Source organism: Gracilinanus agilis, chromosome 2 (assembly GCF_016433145.1).
Source record: "Gracilinanus agilis isolate LMUSP501 chromosome 2, AgileGrace, whole genome shotgun sequence".
NCBI lineage: Eukaryota > Metazoa > Chordata > Mammalia > Didelphimorphia > Didelphidae > Gracilinanus > Gracilinanus agilis.
This window is the reverse complement of record NC_058131.1, coordinates 64,400,566-64,422,502: the sequence shown is the minus strand read 5'-3', so window position 1 is coordinate 64,422,502 and position 21,937 is coordinate 64,400,566. Positions and strand designations below refer to the sequence as shown.

Below are 21,937 nucleotides of genomic sequence, written 5' to 3'. Positions count from 1 at the left end.
TTCCTAAAGTCACTGTAACAAAGTTAAATCAAATGTTGTCAAACAAACATTAGTATTCCAGGGCTGGGCTCATATAAGAGTGGAGATACCAAGGGTTCTTTTGGGTGAGGAATCTCCAACCCAATTCTCCCCCACAGTTAGATGCAATGATCTGGAGATACTGCACAGACCAGCTAAGCATCTATGCACCATAAATATCTACTTAATAATGGAGCATCAAAGCTGAAGCTAATTATCAGATGAGGCTCTGAAACTTAACATTAAAGTGACATACTTTCAAATATAGGAAAGTTAGACTTGGTATTTCATGTGCCCCAAATGGGTAATTTTATCAATTTCACACAATAAAATCCTACTAAGTAAAATATGCAATGAAGGAAATGCATTTAAATCATGCAGGTACACAGGTGTGCATGTACCTCCACACCTAACACACAGAGCTGGACCCCTACACTAAATCTTTCAGTAAATGAATGCAATAGAGACCCTACATTTTAGTGAAAAATTCAGATTCTCTGACCAACAGGAAATGTTTTTTCTCTTAGCAAATACCAAATGTCAAGCTAGAAAGAGATTTGTAAACATTTAAATCAATCTAAACTATGACAATCAAGCAAATTAAATGATGCTTTTTCCCCACTCCACAGATATACTCTTCAAAAAGATCTGACACATTACATCAACTTCAGGATTCATATTCATTCTCCATAAATTCCAGAATACAAACAACGAAGAAAACTTAAATAGAACTTTCTAAATATTGTATGATAGGAACCTACCTATGTTCATAACCAAAACTCTAAGGCCTATATTAGAATGACTTTTGGATCCAAGAAAGAATATCCTTTAGGGCAAAGACTGTTCTATTTATCTTTTTAACTGCCCAAGTGCAAAGCACAGTGCATTAAAATTAATAAATATTTGATGAATGAATGTGTGACTGTATTATGGTTAATAGTCTTACTGGGTTATTTTATTGTATACTTAGTTCTTTGGAAGTTGACAATCTACGTACAGTAAATTCCTACTAAGTCCTAGTCTAATGACTCCTTGTAATGTGAAGGGGAACCTGAGCTCTCCAAGTGAGCAGAGCGCACTTTGGCAGGTTCTATAGCAAATCAAAATCTTCTGAATTCTGCCTGAAGGCTCAGAGTCAGGCTGTACATCTGCTGTCTGAGAATTAGTCAAACGAAGCAACAGAGGAAGACTCATTCATCACCAGAAGGAAGACCACATAGAAATGGATTTTTTTCAGCCACAGAAATTCATGAAAACTTAGGTTAAGGCTTAGGGACAGGTTGCAATTTGCAATCAACAGAGATAGGACCCACGCAGATGCAAAATCATAGATCCCTGCAGTGTTGAAAAGGCATGGTATGTAAGAGAAATCCTCATTTAAATCTGAATATTAACTTAACTGGGATACCCTCAAATCTTTCTGGATGAATGAAAACTTTATTTCAACCAGATTTGATGCACAATACTTGTGATCAATGGTGATCATCATACGTAGACATTCATTCCAAGCCCATCATCTACTCCTATAACCTGAAAGACAAGGGGTCTAACCCACACACAGGTGAAGGACTGACTCTGGTGTGGTACAGACACTGACACTTATGATGTAGAAAGTGTGTGTACACACGCACATATACACAAATTGTAATATACACACGTACAAAGAATACACAAACATCCTACCTATGAAGAATGGGGCAAAGTGGTGATACGGTTTAGCTAAGAACTGCATTCTGAATGCATGTGAAAAATCTCCAAATTCAGCCTCACAGCATTCTGGGTAGGTAGGAAGGTGAGAATGATGAGCCCCGCTCAGATTCGAGACAGTTGTTTATGGGAGATGGTACAGTGACTTTCTGCCATGGTCAGAAATAAAATGTATGCCCACCACACAGAGCTCCCCGTCCCAACGGCGAGGTGCTCTCTATCCCCATGATATTACCAGGGTTTCACATCTGCAAACCCAACAGATTCTGGCTGACTTCTTTCCATGCGACCAACATCTTCAATCCCATAATTTGCTTCATAATTTGTCTCAGCTATTCACAGGCAGCAAAAATGGAGGACAAGAACAAAGGGGTTAACGACAGTCAAACATAGCATGGGCTGTGACCAGGACTACAACAGTTCTCTGCCCCCAGTGGTCACCCCATGAAGGCTGCTAACTGACCTAAGCTGATGCCATTCACACCTTAACTTATTTTCTAAGTAATCACATGGAGCATTTTTCACCTGCCCTCAAACTCCTGACACCTTGTCATGAAGGTATCTGACAGAATCCTCATTTATAATGAAACCATATGCAGCCTACACTCAGAATTAGGGTTAAAAGTTGAAAAACAGCCACCATCGTACTGTGGCCACTCCAGAGCACTTCCATCTTAGAGCTGTTGAGATCTGCGGGTTTTCAGCTGAGACATCCAATGGTTTAAGTGATGCTCCTTAACCAGAGCGCTGAGAACGCTCTCTGCCAAGGCCAACTGTTTTCTTAAGAAGGATAAAATTTTAAATTGAATGAAAGTCTGATGTGATGAAATGATGGAAAATGATGCTGGGAGCTTGGGGGGAAATCAGGAAAGGGAGGAGAGAGGAGGAAGTTTTCTTTGTTGGTGACTTCTCTCCCAGCCCACCGTCCTACTCAGATGCTCCTTCTCATGTGTCCAAACGCTGTATCTCAGGACGGCTATCCACTTCTCGTGATTCTGTCCGTGCACGAATGTATTCATTGGTACTCTGCTGTCGGATGTTCATTCTCCATTTCTGCACAGCTAAGAAGGTATTTGCAGCATACACTGCTGTCGCCAAGAAGCCAAAAACCTAAAAGAAACACCTCCCATTAGTTCTCCACAGCATGTCAATTGTCATGGAGCCCACGGCACTGTACAAATGAATTTTGTGTGGATTCTTCTACTGATCCAGCTTAAAATGAATGCTGTTACCTGTCTACATGCTATCAATCACACTACTGCCATGAGAAATCCCAGAGCACAAGGAAGCTGCAGATTTGATTAGATCGTGAACTCCTCTAAGGGAAAGGGCTGTCTTTGGCATTTTTTTTGTATCCCCAGTGCTTAGCACAGTGCTTACTAAATGGGAGCTTTTATTCTGTTAAGCAGGGAGGATACAAAGACAGAAACAAAATGGTCCTTGATATATAGGAACTGGAGATCTACTTTTTATTTTGGTCCGGATCTATGATTTCATTGGTGTGGGGAAACTCTATCTACCAATGCAAATAGTTCTACAACTTAAAGTCTTCAAGAGGTGCCTGAGGCACTGAGAGGTCATAAAGCTAATATGTCCTAGAGGTGGTCCTTGAACCCAGATTTTTGTGGCTCCAAGAATGGCTCTAAATTCATTAGACCACATTCTTAAGAGTCCATAAGATACCTTATTTCTATCAGATCAAATGCCACAAAAGAATTTCTTTCTATAGCATCTTTCAAAGAAAAGGATAACATTTATTTGGTATTATTAATTCAGCTCTCTGGCATTGTGGTATATCAAAAAAGACTGAGGGTCAGGCAGCTGTAGTTCTCACCCTGATTCTGCCACTTGATAGCTCCAAGAGTTTTGGACAAGTTACTACTCTTTGGCTCCCAATTTCCTTATCTTTAAAATGACTAAGTTGGTCTAAACAAAGGATTTCCAAGATTCCTTCCACTTCTTTTCTAAAATTCTGAGATCTCTTCAAGGGCTGACATTTTATGTTTTAAGAGCCCTTCTAGCTTTAATATTCTGTGGCTCCAAAATTCTATTATGAACTTGATGGGCCAAAAATCACAACTACAATATGCAACAAACATGATGTGATGGAATTAAGCTTTTAATTACTAACCTGTGCCTTCTCTGTTTTTCTGCTATTTCCATAATATGTAGAAGATGGACAAAACCCATCCTACATGGTAGAGAGGAAAAGCTCTGGGATTCTAAATCAGAAGCCCTTGGTTGGTGACCCAGCTCTATTATTCACTATTTATGAAACCTTGGGAAAGTCATTAACATCTCTCAACCTCAGGTTCTTCATTTACAAATGAAGATGGTGATATCTACACTACAGGTAGTTGTGAAGAAAACATTTCATGCAGGCGAACTATTATTACCCAGTTCACTCCAAGATTTCCTTAAGACATAGCTAAGCCCTTAAGGTACCCAACTCCTACCAATTCATGTTAAATTTTTGGACTTTTCCCTAATGTTTCTGATCAAGCCCTCGTATTTCTCCTCTTCTGCTTGAATAACAATACTTTGGAAGGAAGGGGAGCAAACTCCAGCCCTTGAGACAAGGATCTGCATGGACTCATTAAGATAAAAATCAAGCCCTTAGTTACTCATTTGCTTAACTGGAGCTGAAATGAACATGATAAATGTTCTATACACATCCATATTAATGTGAGTATAAGTGTGTACATATAGTACATACCTCATTTCTTGTGAAATCTGTCACATCTGTATTTCACATTCACACACATATATGCTACATCCTTTTATTCCAACTTCAGTTAAGCAAATAAGTATATATGTCTTTCTATCTCTCTTTCCATCTAAACACACAAATTCTGGAATTAGGGGGATTGAGTGTGCTCTCTCATAACTGAAATCTCTTTTCAAGGGAGGGGTGCCATCACAGATATAGCTCAGGATTCCAGGTAGTTGCTTTTTAGTCATAAACTTGTGCTTCTTGTAACATTTACATGCCTCTAAAATCTTTCCTTCTGAAGCTTACCAGAACCCAAAACTCATCAGAAAAGGTCAAGGAAGAATTAATTCACTATTTCAAAACTCTGCTCTCCTCTATACTTGTTGAATTCTTATCCATTTTAAAAAGCCCAACTCAAAAATGACCTCCTCAATAAACACCTCCCCCTCTATTCCTCAGTTAATTAACAAGGAACACCCCCCTGAAATCTCACCTAGCACTTTGTTTTATATCTCTCATGCAATATTGTGCAGTAAAGCTTTCCATGCATGTGTCTTAACTGGACTATAAATGTCCTAAGGGCAAGAACCATTATCTTATTTATGTCTCCTAATTCCTGACCCAGGTCTCTGAGCTGTCTAATAAATGCTGGTGGGAGTTGTTCTTTAATACCAACTGGGATTGCTACAGTTCAAAAGATATGATCATTTTTTAAAAATCAGTTAAAGTTAAATTAGAACCAAACACCCAGAGTGCAAACCAGGATGTCACTCCATCTTTAACAACTTTTTTCTCTTACCACAGCAGCAATTTCTGCTCCAGCTTTATGGTTCAAAGCAGCAAGTACTATAGAGGCAATAAAGAAGAAGAAGGTGCTGAGTCCAGTGTTGACCAAATCCTAAAAGGTAGAAAAGTGATAGAATTACTTATAAAGGATCATCCATTTCTCTTAAAGTAAATAGAGAATGTACAAAATAAGAGCCACAGTATCTCATTTTCTGGATGGTTACATATTTCATACTTTACTTTGTGGATCAGCACAAGGTAAGTCAGAGACATACAAGCTGAGAATACCACTAAAGTTAGCTGGGTAAGATCACCACAGCATAGTGTAAATACATTTCACTGATATTAGTGATATTAGAAATTTCAAGTGATTTCTCTTGCAGAAGAGCAACTGACAGCTAACCCATCAATAGCACACCAACTAGATGTTCTTAATAATGTTCTATTATAAATCTCAAACACTTTACCCAATCAGAGTGGCCTGGATGAAGCTACAGCACTGTTTATAGATAGCCCAGTGCCCACATTCTCAACATAAGCCTAGAATTTCAAGGCACAAAGGTGGCGTACCTGCAAAAGCTTAGAGCCCTGCCCTGATACTCATTCCCCAAAATTAAAGGTAACTTGGTTTTAATATAAATTATAAACAAACCTATCTAACTTGGCAATGCTTTCATTTCATGTAAGGCCTTTCAAACCTTATATTGACAAATACTATATTCTATGTCTAGTACCCAGGATACCTAATGACTCCCTCACTTTGAGTCCCACTTAGAAACCATAATAAATAAGAATCCCTCTGTAGCAGCCTTGACAGATATTATCTCATCTGGTCTTTACAACAACCCTTCATGGCAGGCATTACAGGGATCATTCCTTCTTTATAGATGAAGAAACTCATAGGTAAAGTTACTTGTCCATGGTCACAAAATTAATTTGAAGCATGATTTCTATCTCCAAGTCCTTGATCTTCCCTCTAATCTTTAGTTTGCCATTTTCAAGTGCATATTTCATGACATAAAAGAACTCTTTTTTCTGGTGAATTAATATTCAAAATAAAATCATAACTTTTGATTTTTAAAAAATTATATGTTCAAGACTCTGCTTTTTTGGTGCAAGCCCACCACAATTATTTTTATTAGTTTATGTTTTTATAATTTAAGCATTTCCCTACTTAGAAAGATTAAAAAGTCCTAACTGACAGAATTCCCTTATGCCTTTGGAAATCTCTCTAACTCTTTGGAGTTACAGTTTATAGCATCCCAGACAACAGACATTCCACAGTCATGAAAAGAGCAAAGGTTCAAGTTCAGATCAAACAATCAAACTTTCAGCACACACTTAAAGATTTATATTCTTAAAGCTACGGGCCACTCTTCCTTAATGGAGTCCCTTTTCTAGATGGCCAAAGATAAACGCAAGAGAGGTTTCCATTAACTGAAACTTCAAAGCCTTCTTCCTTCTCTTGGGCAAATTATTAGCCTCTCCTAGTTAAGACCTAAGAATCAGGTGCTGCTCTAAGCAGACCAATCCAATCAAAGGTCACAGCCTTAATTTTAACAAAAGAGAGAACAAGGCACTACCCAGAACTGTTTACCCAGTTTCTCTAAGAAAGTGATTAGACCTTTGGTAAGAGAGAAAAAAGAATCGTGCAGGACATTGTTTCTGACTTGAGAGTTAAAGACTGACAAGGTTTCTCTTAAACTAGAATACTGAAAAGGAGGGAGAAGAGAGGAATCTACTGGTATCCCCAAACAGCCAACTGATTGTCCTGGTCTTGCCAATTCTACCTCTGTAACATTTCTCTATCCATCTTCTCATGCAGAGTGTGGGGCCCTGAGTCAGACCCTTGTTCTCCCAACATCTTCCTATGCACTTGTTGCACTGTCTCCAGCCTTTCCCATCTACAGTCCACACACCCATAACTGCCAAAGTGATTCCTAAAGCATGGGGGCAGAGGGATCAGCCTGACGCCTCCTTGCTCAAGAAGCTTCAGGATATATTCAGACTCTTAGACAAGCTGGCTTGGGACAACCACTGATTGCACATTACTCTTCTTCCCTCACTCTACATACCGTTCCTCACACAAGACAATCCATTTCCCATGCCCAAGCCTTTGTAGCATCTATCCTCACCTCCATTTCTGAGAATCCCAAACTTCCTTCAGAGCTCAACTCTAGTGATAATTCCAACACAAGGCCCATACTAATCCTCTCTGCTGTAAGAACCCACCCTAAGACTATTTTGCATCAACTTTATATATAACCTGTTGACTAATCTGGATTCATGCTGTTCTCTGCCTCACCTTCCAAAAGAATATAAGTTCCATGAAGGCAAGGAGCCTCTTACACTTTTGTCTCTGTAACTCCAGCACTTCCACAGAGCTAGATACCTTAAATACTTAACAATTTAATTAAATGTTCAATGCAACATAAAACATAATACTTAGTAACTTGAGAAATAACGATTAGACTATTCCTAGAAGAAAGCAGCACAGAAATATAAACCACAGCAAAGCAGGATACTTCAAGCACCAAAGATCATCAAACCAACAATATTTAATAAATGTCTAGGTGTCCAACACTATATAAGCACAGAGCCAGTGAAGAAATAAGAATCTAATACTACCATGAATGAATAAGGTACTTAAAGGAGAATCATATAAGTGAAATAAATTGTCAATCATTTACTGGGACCCTACTACATACTAAGTACTAAGCTAGGTCCTAGAGACATTGATTTTTTTTAAACCCCTTACTTTCTGTCTCAGTAACAACTCTAAGACAGAAGGGTAAGAACTAGGCAATGGGGGTTCAGTGACTTGCCCAGGGTCACATGGCTATGATGTGTCTGAGGCCAGGTCCTTCCCATTCCCAGCATGGCACTTCATCCACTAAGCAACCTGGCTGTTCCAAAACTGAATGAAGTTCAATAGAGCCCCCTGGAAACACAGAGTCAGCAATATGCAGTGCTGCCTTTTTTGTTACCTGCTATGAACTAAGAATGTTTTTACATTTTTAAATAAAGTTTTATTGTATTTAAAAACATAAACACCATTCTTAGCCCAGATATACAAAATTGGCCCTTGGGCTGGGCTAACTACTTTGTCTGCTCACTGGAATTCCAACACCACGTGGGTGAAAGATTTTTAGCCAAGATTTGTGGCCAAACACTTAGTAGCTTAGCTATGAAACCATGGAGAATCAGGTTTGCCTATCTGTAAAATAGCGGCAAGATTTATGCTAGTTACCTTGTAAGCCTATCTAAGCAAAGGGACCTGTAACTACATAAATGTGAACTGCTGTTATTTTTAAAAGTTTAAGCTGATAATATGTATTTTGCTAACTTGGCTCAAATAGATGACAAGGAAGCAGCAGGGAGAGCAGCAGCAGCAAAGTTAGAGATCTGGGATCTAGTATAAAGAAGGAGACTTGCCTAACTGGAATAAAAGGTTTGATTTGGGGGAAAGTTGGAGAAAGTGCAAAGACAAAATAAGGCCACATCAGGGAAACCTTCAGTAGCTTTCCAGAACCTTATGAATTCAAGCAAGTCCTAACCCTGACATTCAAAGCCCTTCATAAACCTGAATAAACATTTCACACTCTCTTCCCTTTGCATACTCTACATAGCAGTCCAACTATACTGTGCTTATTCCTCCCCACCACAGTCTATGCTCCCCTGTCTCTATCTTGGGTGGCTCCTATCTCCCAAGACTGGAACTTCACTTATCTTTATCTACTGAAGCCTTTGCCTTCCTCCAAGTCCCAACTCAGATGCCACCTTTTCCATAAAAACTTCCTTAATCTAGCTTTCTCCAAAGATAAGTCATCTTCTATTCTTGAACTTTGCATGATTTCATGCCTGGCTCTGATGTGCTCTTGTCACGTCCTTCCTTGTATTTGCCATATTCCTTAAGCACTTTTAAGTTTTTTAATGACTTCTCTTTTACAACACTTACATTTCCCAGTGTATCTTTTCTCCCAGGCAGTCAAAAAAATTCAGCAAAACTAATTAATACATTTTAAAAATCTGATGTTATATTTGGTATTCCATACCCATAATAAAGGAGTGGAAAGAGGTGATAGATAATGAGCATTGTTAATAAACATTTGATGTTGAACTGAAGGGTTTCAAACATGAGTGGCGTTGGGACTTGAACCCACAAGCAAATAGCAGCCATTGTAACTTTTCCTACTTGAAGAGGGATGTTCTACAAATAATGTTTAACACTAGATGGTTTGGGAGCAACAATCAATGCCAAAATATATATATGTATATATATAATTTTACTTTGAAATAAATATTTTCACCCCTCTATCTCCATTTTTTTTACCTTGTAGATAAAAAAAAAAAATGCCAGGCCTGGAGACAGGAGGTCCTGGGTTCAAATCTGGCCTCAGACACTTCCTAGCTGTGTGATCTTATTTATTTATTTATTTGTTTGTTTTTTTAAACCCTTAACTTCTGTGTATTGGCTCCTAGGTGGAAGAGTGGTAAGGGTGGGCAATGGGGGTCAAGTGACTTGCCCAGGATCACACACAGCTGAGAAGTGTCTGAGGCTGGATTTGAACCTAGGACCTCCCGACTCTAGGCCTGGCTCTCAATTCACTGAGCTATCCAGCTGCCCCTTAGCTGTGTGATTTTGTGCAAGCCATGAACTCGCCTTCTATCAATAAATAAATTCTCTTAGTTTTAATGGTACATCTAAGAAACATGAGGAACACTAATCCAGGTTGATAAAAGGAAAAATATTAAGCATTACAACAGCTGTGGCACACAAGCATTTCTTCATTCAACATTCCTTCAATATTATCTTCTTCTGTACTTAAGGCTAATTCTGCCAATCCTATAGAAACATGTTTTGCTTAACTTCAAATGTAAATAATGGTTATCATAATGCTTGTTGCCTTCTCAATTGGTGGGGGAAGGACTAGAGAGAAGGAGAGAATTTGGAATTCAAAAAAATTTTTTTTAATAATTTTTTAAAAGAAAGTAAACACAAGGTTTTTTTTTTAGTTAGTTAAAAAAAAGTTTTTTAAAAGATTACTTCTGCCAAACTGTAGTACTAGGTGTAAAAAACAAACAAAAAACAAGGACACAGTGTAGAAGTAGGCATACTTCCTAAAGGGCTAAGATAAGAGACAGTTTATCACATAAAGTACTTAGTGCCTATTATTCCATTCCACTTGGTTCCACTGTTGCTCAGAGAAACAAAAAATCACCAAATGCCAAAATTGATTTCTTAGGAATTAATAGCTTGTGGCAGATCATTTAGTTAACGGCCCTCAATAAATCTTTACCTTGCTGGAGATCAGAAAGGTCTTCTAGTTTAGTTTAGTTATTGGCCATTCCCCCACTTGATCTGGCTTTAAGAAAAAAAAATCATGGAAAGGGAAGAGTACTGAGCTTCCCACAATAGCAATTTCTACCAGTACGAGGGCAGACCAAGCCAAATGACACAGGTTTAGTCACATATGATGAGACACCTAAACAATCTCAGGTATGACAAATACTTAAACTATAATTTAGTTCAAGAATGTGTGATTTCATGGAGACTCCCTCCACCAATATCTGTTTGCTGCATAAACATGAAATGTTCAATCAATAAGTAGCCAGTGCAAATGGAGAGTACATGGCTGCTCTCCCAGAATGAACTAAGGTGATAAACTCAAGAAACTGGGAACCTGGCTCTCTCTTTTCCCCCCTACCTTCCTGCTCTACCACTCCTGGCAATGAGAATGGGGATGTGGGAACTTGATAAATGTTCAATAAACGTAACCTTTGGGGAGGAGGTAAAGAGCTCTTTTCTACAAACCAAAGACAGTAGAAGGCCCACTGGAGACAAGATGTCAAAACAGACTGCTTGTCCTGAGGACATCCTCTCACTTCCATAGCCCCTTCTCCCTGTTGTTGCCCTTTTGTCTTGGACCAGGACTCTCCAATGTTGTTTGAATATCTAAAACTCTCCACTGGAGTGTCCCACTGAAATCTGTCCTTTCTTCTCTATCTCACTCCACCAAAACTCTTATTTTCTCAATCTGTCTATCTAGTTAATAGTCAGACAGACCAAGCTAATTCTCACCAAGTTGTGGTGGTAAATGACAGTTTGGCTTCTCTCCATCTTTTGGAGTTTTTATTAACCTGAATGAATCTCTAATTAGCAACAGTTCTGGCAGTGTGAAAGAGTCATTTGAGGGCAGATGGCTGGTTCTTAAATCCTACCAATCCAGCTACTCCTCTAAATAAGGTCAATCTTGATGGGGGAAGGGGAGGAGGAAATAATGTCCTCTTAGTATCTTTTTTTTTCCTGCATGGAAGCAACAAATTCTTCCGCCTATTCCTTTCCCCAATGACAGTGAAATATTCTGGTTCCTTATCTTCTGGTAGGCTCCAGCTTGGTTTAAGATCTGAGGTGTCTCCACTCAACCTTTAATCATAAAAGGGAACAATTCAAAAGTCAGAAAGTAAAGGATTGTCCTAACCTGGATCTAAAAATCTATCATCCTTCACAACAGTTGCCAAATCCAGACACTCCACCATCCCACCCACCCCCAACTTGTTCCAGTTCTAAACAATGAAGACCAGGCTGACCTAGATTTCCAGTCTGCAACTCCTAGAATACTCTGATCATGGGCACACTGTCAGAAATATGGGGAAGTCTAGATGTCTGGACCTAATTGGTTCCAACTAGGTTATGAGACATTTAGGTCTAACTAAGTGAGATTATGACACTATGATTCTTCCTATGAGACTAGGGATCTTCAGAATGAGATCCAAGCAATATGTCTATTCCATCTCCTTAAGCTGATCTCAAAAAGGTTTGATCTCATTATGTAAAAGTAAGATAAGTCAGAGAGATTTAAAGGAATTTACTATAGCATAAGTTCTTGACCTAAGGTTTGTGAAATTTTTTTAAATATTAAAATAAGCAATTAAATTTAATTAGTTTCCTTTGCAATTCCATATATTTTATCTTCATGCATTTAAAAATACTATTCAGAGAAAGGGTCCATAGCTTTCTATCAGATCAAAAAAGGGGTTTATGCCATTCAAAGATCAGTTTAACACAGTGGTTCCCAAACTTTTTTGGCCTACCGCTCCCTTTCCAGAAAAAATATTACTTGCCCCCTGGAAATTAATTTTTTAAAAATTTTAATAGCAATTAATAAGAAAGATAAATGCACCTGTGGCCATCACCACCTCCCCGGATCGCTGCAGCATCCACCAGGGGGTGGTAGCGCCCACTTTGGGAATCACTGGTTTAACATAAAGGACTTCTCTACTAGCAGCAATGCAAGAATCAAGAGCAAGGCTGATCAGAGGAAAAAATGTGGGAGGATAAACAGAGAGGAAAAACAACTGCTTGAACACCTGGGCTGATGAGAATATTATTGGGGATGAAGACACTAAACGATAACTCTATTCCAACTATCAATAATATGGAATTAGGACTTAATCAAAGATACATGTAAAACCCAGTGGAATTGTGCATCGGCTAAGGGGGATCAGAGGGGTTTGGGGAGAGGGAAAGAACATGAAACATGCAACTATGGGAAAATATTCAAAATAAAAATATATTAAAAATTTTTTTAATTTAAAAAAGATGAGTTTTAAGTTGAAGGAATAAGACCTCCATCCATAAGACCATCTCCCATGTTAAAGAAGGATTCTATCCGAACTTGTGGAGTGAGTGCCCACAATGAGAAAATACAGAACTTTGACCTGTTGGTATGCCTACCATTTATGATTTGTTACCATAAACACAATACCAATTATCATTAACCATGTTGGATTAACTCTGTTCTAAATTTTAATTGACCATAGCATCCAAACTATTAATGGGTGCTTAGTCTTCATAGATCTGCTGTTTACTTGATCTAAACATCTATTTATAACTTTAAAAAGTTAAAGGGAGGGGGGCAGCTGGGTAGCTCAGTGGATTGAGAGTCAGGCCTAGAGACGGAAGGTCCTGGGTTCAAATCCGGCCTCAGACACTTCCCAGCTGTGTGACCCTGGGCAAGTCACTTGACCCCCATTACCTACCCTTACCACTCTTCCACCTATAAGTCAATACACAGAAGTTAAGGGTTTAAAATAAAAAAAAGTTAAAAAAAAGTTAAAGGGAACATTATTTCAAGGATTATGTAAATTCAATCTCAGTGCCCCGTGCATACAGGACAATCGCATGGCAAACATTTTCAGAGCAACTGAGGGGAAGTGATGAATAGTTTGCTCAGGATGAAGGAGAGGAAATGATAAAAAAGAAAGGATAACAGTCAGGCTATGAAATATATTGAGAAGAGAACAAAGGCAATCGATAGTCAATGATTTCTGCTATTATCAGACCATGAGGAGAAATGGGTCTAGTTCTGGGAATTTTCTCTTAGGGTGAACACTTACAAGACAGACATGAATGGTGGAAAGGCCTTAGAAATCTACTCAAATGTCCTCATATTATAAGGAAACCAAGGTCTAAAGATAAAGTTACCCAAGGTTGACAGAGCTAGTGTTGAAGTCAAGACCTCTGGTTCCAAATGCAGCCCAAAGCAACCAAGTAACTTTTGTTTCCTGATCTGTTCAATTCACATCTTGTTCATCATCCAAGGTTTAGCCCAGAGACATAGCTCAGTCTTTTCTAAGAACTAAAGCATAAGTGGACAAAGACAAAGGCAAGGGTTTAAAAAAATTAAGCAAATTTTACTAAGGAACTATACCTTTTTGTGGAGAACAACAAGGTTTATATTCACCCTCATTTGAATTGCAATTCAAAGAAAAAGAGACAACCCAAGAATACAGGAAGGGTGAGAACAGGGTGAGAAAGGAACCAGCAGAGCATACAATAGATCAGTAGTTGTTCGGTCATTTCAGTTGTATTCAATTTTTCAGGACCTACTTGGCATTTTCTTTTCTTTTCTTTTTTTAACCCTTAATTTCTGTGTATTGGCTCCTAGGTGGAAGAGTGGTAAGGGTGGGCAATGGGGGTCAAGTGACTTGCCCAGGGTCACACAGCTGGGAAGTGTCTGAGGCCAGATTTGAACCCAGGACCTCCTGTCTCTAGGCCTGACTCTCACTCCACTGAGCTACCCAGCTGCCCCCAGTACTTGGCATTTTCTTGGCACAGATACTGGAATGGTTAACCATTTCCTTCTCCAGACCATTTGACAGATGAGGAAACTGAGGCAAACAAGGTTACACACATCTAGTGAGTATTTACAGCCAGATTTGAACTAAGACTTCCTGACTCCAGATCCAGCATAGCTGTCTCCTGAAAAATAAGAGCTAGCCATTATATAACACTTTAAAGTATTGTAAAGTACTGTACGTGTCTCATTTGATCCTCACAACAATCCCTGGAGGTGTTTTATTATTCCCAATTTACAAATGAGGAAACTGAATCTGGAAAAAGTTACATGAATGTCTTGAGGTGGGATCTGAACTTCACGTCTCCCTGATTTAACCACCAATGTTCTTAACCCTCTGAGTTACCTCACTGCCTAAGTGAGACAGTCCTTTACTTAGAGTCCAAAGACCTAGGCTGAGTCTTGATTCTATTATTTATTAATAAATCACCACCTCTATGAGCTTTAGTTTCCTCATCTCTAAAATGAGCATAGTAATTCTAGCCTACCTTTCTCACAGGGTTATTTTGGGAAATGCACTACAGAAATGTGAAGGTTGTTTTCATTTTGTTTTTAAATAATTATCCTGGAGCATGGAGAAAGGGAATGGATAGAAGACTGAAGCAGCTTAATCTCATGGAGTAGGGAACCCAAGCAAATGAATAAATACACAAATAAATGGCTGAATGAATAAAAGGGATGGGGTGGGGTCTATTTACAAGGGATAGTAATTTCATAAGTAAAGGAAACTCCCAGAGGAAACCCCACCCCAAAGCAAGCTGACACATCTCTGTAGTTATCAAGAATCGAACTGTCAAACTTGAATGGAAACAAGAGCAGTTGAGATGTGTACATGGATCCCTATGAGCTGCGCAGCAACTCAAGTTTATTCTGCCCTTGCTTCAGCAGCACATGTACTATAAAATGTCATGTTATCTACGTTTTATTTATTTTGTCAAATAAAGTGATTTGACCAGGGCCACACCACTATTAAGTATCTAAGGTATTATAGAAACTAAGAAAAATGACAGTAAACCTTTTGAAAGAAGGACTGCCTATTATAACTGAGAGACTAAAGAGGGAAGCCAGACTGAACAAAATGGTGTAATTTAGAAGAATGGACTCGTAATCAGGAGACCCAGGGGAGGGCAACATAGTGGTACATTATACTCCTACAATTTGCTTCCCTCCTTTCCATTTATATGTTACTGAATGAAACCAGAAAAAAAAAAAAAAAACAAGATAACTTGTGTCCACTCCATATTTAAGTTACATGATTTCAATTGCATCCTCAATCCTTTTACACCTTTTACACCTCCCTTAGATGTATTCTCTCACTCAACAAAACTGCTCTTCCAAACCTAGTCATCCCACTTCCACCTCTGCTCCATACACGGCCCCCACCCTTCCCAGCTGAGGATCTTCCCCATATTTAGACCATCTCTTTCTTTTCTTTCTTTTTTTTTTTTTTTTAATTTTAAACCCTTAACTTCTGTGTATTGACTTATAGGTGGAAGAGTGGTAAGGGTAGGCAATGGGGGTCAAGTGACTTGCCCAGGGTCACACAGCTGGGAAGTGGCTGAGGCCGGGTTTGAACCTAGGACCTCCTGTCTCTAGGCCTGGCTCTCAATCCACTGAGCTACCCAGCTGCCCCTAGACCATCTCTTTTTAAAGACCCTTACCCTCTGTCCTCGTAACGACTCTAAGACAGAAGGGCAAGGGCTAGGTAAATAGGGTTAAGTGACTTGCTCAGTCACATGGCTAGGAAGTATCTAAGGCCAAATTTGAACCCAGGACCTCCTGTCTCTGGGCCTGGTGCTCTATCCATTATGCTAGCCAGCTACTCCAGACTTATACTATCTTCCATGAGTCTGATTTGTCATCTCTAGGTAGAGGGTGATGATGAGAGTATTTATATAGTTTCAAGGCATGCAAATGCTTTATAAATGTCATCTCATTTGGTCCTCACAACAACCCTGTGGGAGGCATTATCCCTAATTTACAGATGAGGAAACCAAGGCAGACAAATCTAAATGACTTTCAAGGGTTACACAGTCAGCAAGTGTCTTGGCTGCATGTGAGGTCTTTCTGCCTCTAGGTCTAGCGCAGTGTCTGCTGTGCTGCCCAGGTGACACATAACGGTGAGCTAACGATCCCAACACGGGGAGCTGCCTATTAGGCACCTGAGAGTTCCATCTTGTCGATCCTGCCTTACAGCCTTTCTTGTTTATGTCCCTTCTCTCTGCTCACACCTGCACCGCAGCAATCATTCAGTGGGTCTCTCCAGTCTGTCTCCCTCAGCTGCCAGAGTGATCTTCAAGTGCTAACTGGACTCTCTTGCTCCCCTAATAAACTCTCATAGCTACCTGCTCCCTCCAGGACCAAATATCAATGTCTTTATTTGGATTTAAAGCTCCTTTCTACCTTTATAGGAAACAAGGGCACTGACCTGCTCACTATTCCTAGACTAGTATTCTGTCTCCCCACTCTGACTTTTCACTCTTCCCCTGATCTGAAATGCCCACTTTGGTCTCTGCCTCCTCAGGGCTTCCCTGGATTCCTTCAGGACTCGACTCAGATGTCACCTTCTGTAGTACCTTTCCTGGGTCCCCTTCTTCATCTCCATCCCACTCCCTGAGAGTGCCTCCCATGCACCTTATTTATCTCTTGTACATATACATGTGTCTGCATATTGTCTCCTCCATTAGACTGGGAGCTCTTTGAGGGCAGGAACTATCTCCTGCCTTTTCTTTGTATCCCCAGCACACTGGCACACAGCAATTGCTTAATAAATGCTTGTTGACTGATTGGTAAGTCAACTAGTCAATAGAAAGACTAGTAAATTTAGCTTCAAAGGATTCCAATATCTGCCATTCTCTATGGGATCTTGGGATTCGATTCAAATCCAGGGCCAATCTAGCACAATGCCTTACCAATAAGAGGCCCAAGATAGTTGTTTTTAATTTAATCAGAACATTAACAGTCTTGGATGTGCTGTTTCTCAACTTTCCTTGTTGTAAAATGAGGCAGTTGAATGAGATGATCTCGAAGGTCCCTCTCTGCCAGGTCTATGTCTATCAAAATCTGGATTGTACAATTTTTTAAATACTTTTAAACCAGAATCAACCTAATATTGTAATATGTTGCACAGAGGTAAGTAAAAGCTTGCTTCTATTAAAAGACAGAATATCTTAAAATTAGGGTATCAATTATTTCTCTGTAGAAAAGGGGTACATCTGAAATCATAAGATATGGGGATTAAACAAAATTCTCTCTAGATCTCTACCAATTCTATCAATGAAATACTTGAAAAGCTTATTCCCTCAAATGGTCTAAATAGGCTCCCTTAATTTTGTGTATAGTATAAATTATAAGGCATCATTTTGAGATGGAAAAAAATTCTACAATTCAAGTGAGATGAGGTTTTGAATCACTCTTAGGATGAGTGATCATGAGAGAGTCACATAAAATCTTAACTCTGAGTTTTTTAAAACACATTAACCTTGGATGATTTATAGGGTCCCTTTAAGCTCTAAATCGTATGGTTCAATAATAAACAAATGAGTTTTTATTGTAGAGCAATATTTGATGAAAAAAACTACAGAAAAATACTTCCTGAAATAGGCATATTACAAGAAACCATAGGACTGCAATATTTTCTTGGGAATGTTTGAAGCAAATAATCTATGATCTGTCATGAAGTCACAACCGAAATAATACAAGTATCTTGAAGTTGCAAAGCTTAAATTAAAAGTACCAGGCACACATTTATTCTTTTAAATGCTGGACCATAGCCAAGACAAACAAAAAAATTTTTTCAACTGTTCTAATTAACTCAGCAATTTGCTTCCTTTCATTTCACCTTCTTAAAGGCAATAAATAGTCTGTACAGCGGAAGCATGGAGATTAAATTTAACAGAGATAAATGTAAAGTCTTGTACAAAGGTTAAAAAAAATTTTGCTGCTAACAACCTAAAGAGGGCACCAACTTGTCTCTATGCTGAGGTTGTCTGTGGACAGTAGATTCAAACAAGGCCTCGGGCTCTGAGCTGTTGTTCAGACCACTCCATTATACTGCAGATGAGATCACTTCATGGCACAGCACTGCAAATAAGGGGACTCTGTTCACTGGCATGGCTGTCCTAGTGTCTGTGTGCCTTTGTTTTTTTTTTGTTTTTGTTTTTGTTTTTTTTGCGAGACCATGAAGAAATTTTGTGCATTAGATTATGCTACAAACTGCCTAAAGTCTTGGGCAAAAAAACAAACTCTAAAAGATTTGGCAATGATGACTATGTCATAAGGTCAGCGATAATGACAGTTCCCTGAAAACATCTTCTAGACTTTTCTCCATTCTCTTGAATGTGTCCATGTCACAGAACCTGTAATCTTCTAATGAAGGAAATAAGAACAATGAGATTAGAAAAGAGAAGCCCCTAGATGAGGAGTCAGGAGAACCATCCTCTAGTCCTGGCTTTGAATCTAGATCACTCAGCACATGATTTTTATGTTCCCAGTTATTTACAAATTATATCCTCTATTATTAGAAGATAAGCTTCAGAAAGGTGAGGGCTATTCCTGCCTCTTTGTATCCCTATCTCTTAGTACAGTGTCCTGGCATACAGTAGGCACTTAATAAATGCTTGCTGACTGCATCAGTGATTTGGGCAAGTAATTTTTCCACTCTGGATCTCAATGTCTTGGATTGGAGTTGGACTAGATGATCTCTAGGTTTTTCCTAGCTCTAAAATTCTATAATCTCTAATGAGCCAAAAAAACCCCAAAACAATTATAGAAATGATATTTCGATTATTAAAAATTACCCAAAATCAGATAATGCAGTACTAATGAATATTTCAGATTGAAAGAGCATTTAACCAAGTTACAAATAACACTTGTACTTACTGTAATATTCCAGTTGATCTGTGGTATCCTCGTGTGAAGATTGAGACTGAACATAAGCAGCAAAACTCCAGTAATTACAAATGCACTACAGCTCACAAATTCAAAGAAATAGAGCCCTTCACATGGGGAGCATTCCATGATAGTCTCTATGCAGATGAATGCAATCAGTGCCAAAACCTAGAAAGATAAACAGACTATCAATACAGACATGTGTGTGTGTGTGTGTGTATGTGTGTGTGTGATGAGTAGATCTGTAAGTTTACTCAAACATGACAGGCAATCCTTTGACATGTCCAAGGACAACAGGCTTTCCACCTCCAGCTCTGCTGCTTGCTTATTTCTTTCTAACTTTCCCTCTTTCTTAGTCTGTAAAATGAGGAATTCAATTGGACAGCTGCTGAGGGCTGTTCCACCTCTATACCCTATGGTCAGTTTAAGTCAGCGTTTGTTTTGCCTGTCATGTGGGAAAAGATAGACTTCAGCCCCAGAGAAAGACAAAACAAAATAGCCCCTGCCTTCAAAACGTTTACCTTCTACTGGAAGAAATACAACATGAGCCCAGAGGAGCACATCCAAAGCCATTCCAAGTAGAAGAGAGAACAAAGACCTGGGAACGACCTAGTGGAGGGGGTGACATGAGCTCTGCTGTGAAGGAAGACAAGGAGGCTACAGCAAGGCATCGCCTTGCAACAGCAAAGAGCAGGTCTGGTGAGCTAGATCTAACCAAGAGTGTGGAGAGAAACAAAAAGGCTGTCAAGTGAGGTGAGAAGCAGGTTATAGAGTGCACTAAATGGCCAAGAAGTTTTATTTCTCCTAGCGGCAGAAGGGAGTCATGCAAGCTTCTGAACATGTCCAGTATGTTCTGGAAACATCAACTTGGTACCTCTGTGCATGGTGGATTAGAATGGGAAATGACTAGAGGCTCCTGTAATATTTAAGGCAAGAGCTGACGAGAGCCTGACCTGGGGTTGAGACCTTGTTGGTCTAAGCGACGAAGGTCATCAATATTGTCATGATGAAACTGACAAGACTTGGCAACTTAGTGCAATGTCTGCCCATATGTGGCCTTTTTATTGCCCCATAGCACCTGGCAGAGGACACTCCAGACAGCAAGTAATGCATAACTAACATTTGCATAGTTTTATCATTTTCAATATACTCTTACATTTTCTTGTTTAAGCCTCAAACAGCTCTATGAGTTACATACTGCAAGTATTTTAAGACCCATTTCACAAATGAGAAAACTGATCATCAAAAAGTTTAATGATTTGTGCTTGTTATACAGCTATCAAGTATCAGAGCTAGAGCTGAACATAGACCATCTTAACTTCAAGTTCCTTTGTCTTCCTGAATTAATTAACAAAAGGTATAAAAACGAATCTTTGAGGACATAAGGATTCAACTAGGCTCTGGATGGTTCACTTGAAAGCATCATGAGTTACTCATCCAGATTCTGATGCCCACTTATAATTGTGAAGAGTTCACATGGTCTTGCTGATAGCTTATGAGGACAGGGTTTAAAATGGAACTCTTCTTCTCTCCCCTTTAGTTTAAACCAGCTCCTCATCCTGACTTTTCCATGGCTATTCATGATTATACTATTCTAATAACTCTAAATCACATTTGTACACCAATAACAAAAAAGATCTAGTTATTTCAATTTTCTATCCCAACCCAATAGGTTTTCAAGTTGCAAATCTGAAGTATAAAACCCCATTCATGTTTTTCTAGATGTTCTTCCCAAAGTTACTCTACATAAAACTACTTAAGTTCCCCAACTGAATGACAACATGCCTAATCCTTAGTCACCTGAGAAGGGACCACATACAGGAAACTCCTCAAGTTTTTTTTATATTTTCTGTAACAAGATTTAGTAATCTTCAGTAAGAAATAATAGATTGTACTGATGAATTGCAAATGCCTCTGGTATGCTAGCTTCAAGCTGGTACTCCATTTTACTTGAATACACCAAGGATCTGCAACTTCATCAGCATGGGTACTCTGTCCCTCAACCAATGCAGATCAAAGCCCCTCCATGCCGTAGTCAAAAATGGCTGAATCCTGTCTCTCCTCTTAGAGACAGGTTCTGAAACAGACGCACAGAGATTGTCACAAGGCATGTACTGAGGTAGGATTTACAGAGCTTATATGCTCTGGCAGAGTCTTAAGACTCCACAGTTACCTGCATGTTCCAATAAGGACTTTCTTTAGCAGCAAAGCATTTTTTGAAGAATTTTGAAGCCCATCAAACAGATCCTTAAAAAGAAGTCTCCACCACATGAAATTTTTTTCTTCGCCTACAGCCTGTTGTTATAAGAGAAGTAGGTAAAGTTTAGCAATAGACATGTTAACTGGATGGCTGACAGGCAAGTGCTGGCTGGAATGTTCCAAGCATGGAATGGTGGAGGGAAAGAGATCTTTTTTCTGAGAGACTGTGGATCCAACTGATATCAGTCAGAAGCTTTTCTTAGCTGCTGGATATGGAGAGCCCAGAAAAATATCTGTCTCCTGTAAAACCATCTACCCTGGGAAAGATCAAGTTGAGCAGTGAATCTGCTTTGGTTGGTGGACATATCAAACCAGTTTAGCTCCTTGATTTTACTCCTTTTGTGGATTTACTTGCTGTGACTCCTGGTGGCTGTGAACATCGATGGAACAGAAGTGGTCCCCTGCAATGAGATTCACATTCCCT

General features: G+C 39.2%; 1 protein-coding gene across 1 annotated transcript in view; it reads right to left on the bottom strand.

Moving 5' to 3' along the window:
- Window positions 1-2,670: 2,670 nt before the first annotated feature.
- The window catches only part of CMTM4 (CKLF like MARVEL transmembrane domain containing 4), a 36,244-nt gene continuing 16,977 nt past the window's right edge, over window positions 2,671-21,937 (bottom strand). Inside the window, exons 3-6 of the mRNA XM_044659435.1 lie at window positions 19,853-19,964; window positions 19,246-19,422; window positions 5,238-5,336; window positions 2,671-2,835 (exon numbers count right to left, since the gene is read on the bottom strand). Coding sequence (XP_044515370.1) covers window positions 2,671-2,835; window positions 5,238-5,336; window positions 19,246-19,422; window positions 19,853-19,964 — 553 coding nt within the window. The remainder of the gene's footprint in view (window positions 2,836-5,237; window positions 5,337-19,245; window positions 19,423-19,852; window positions 19,965-21,937) is intronic.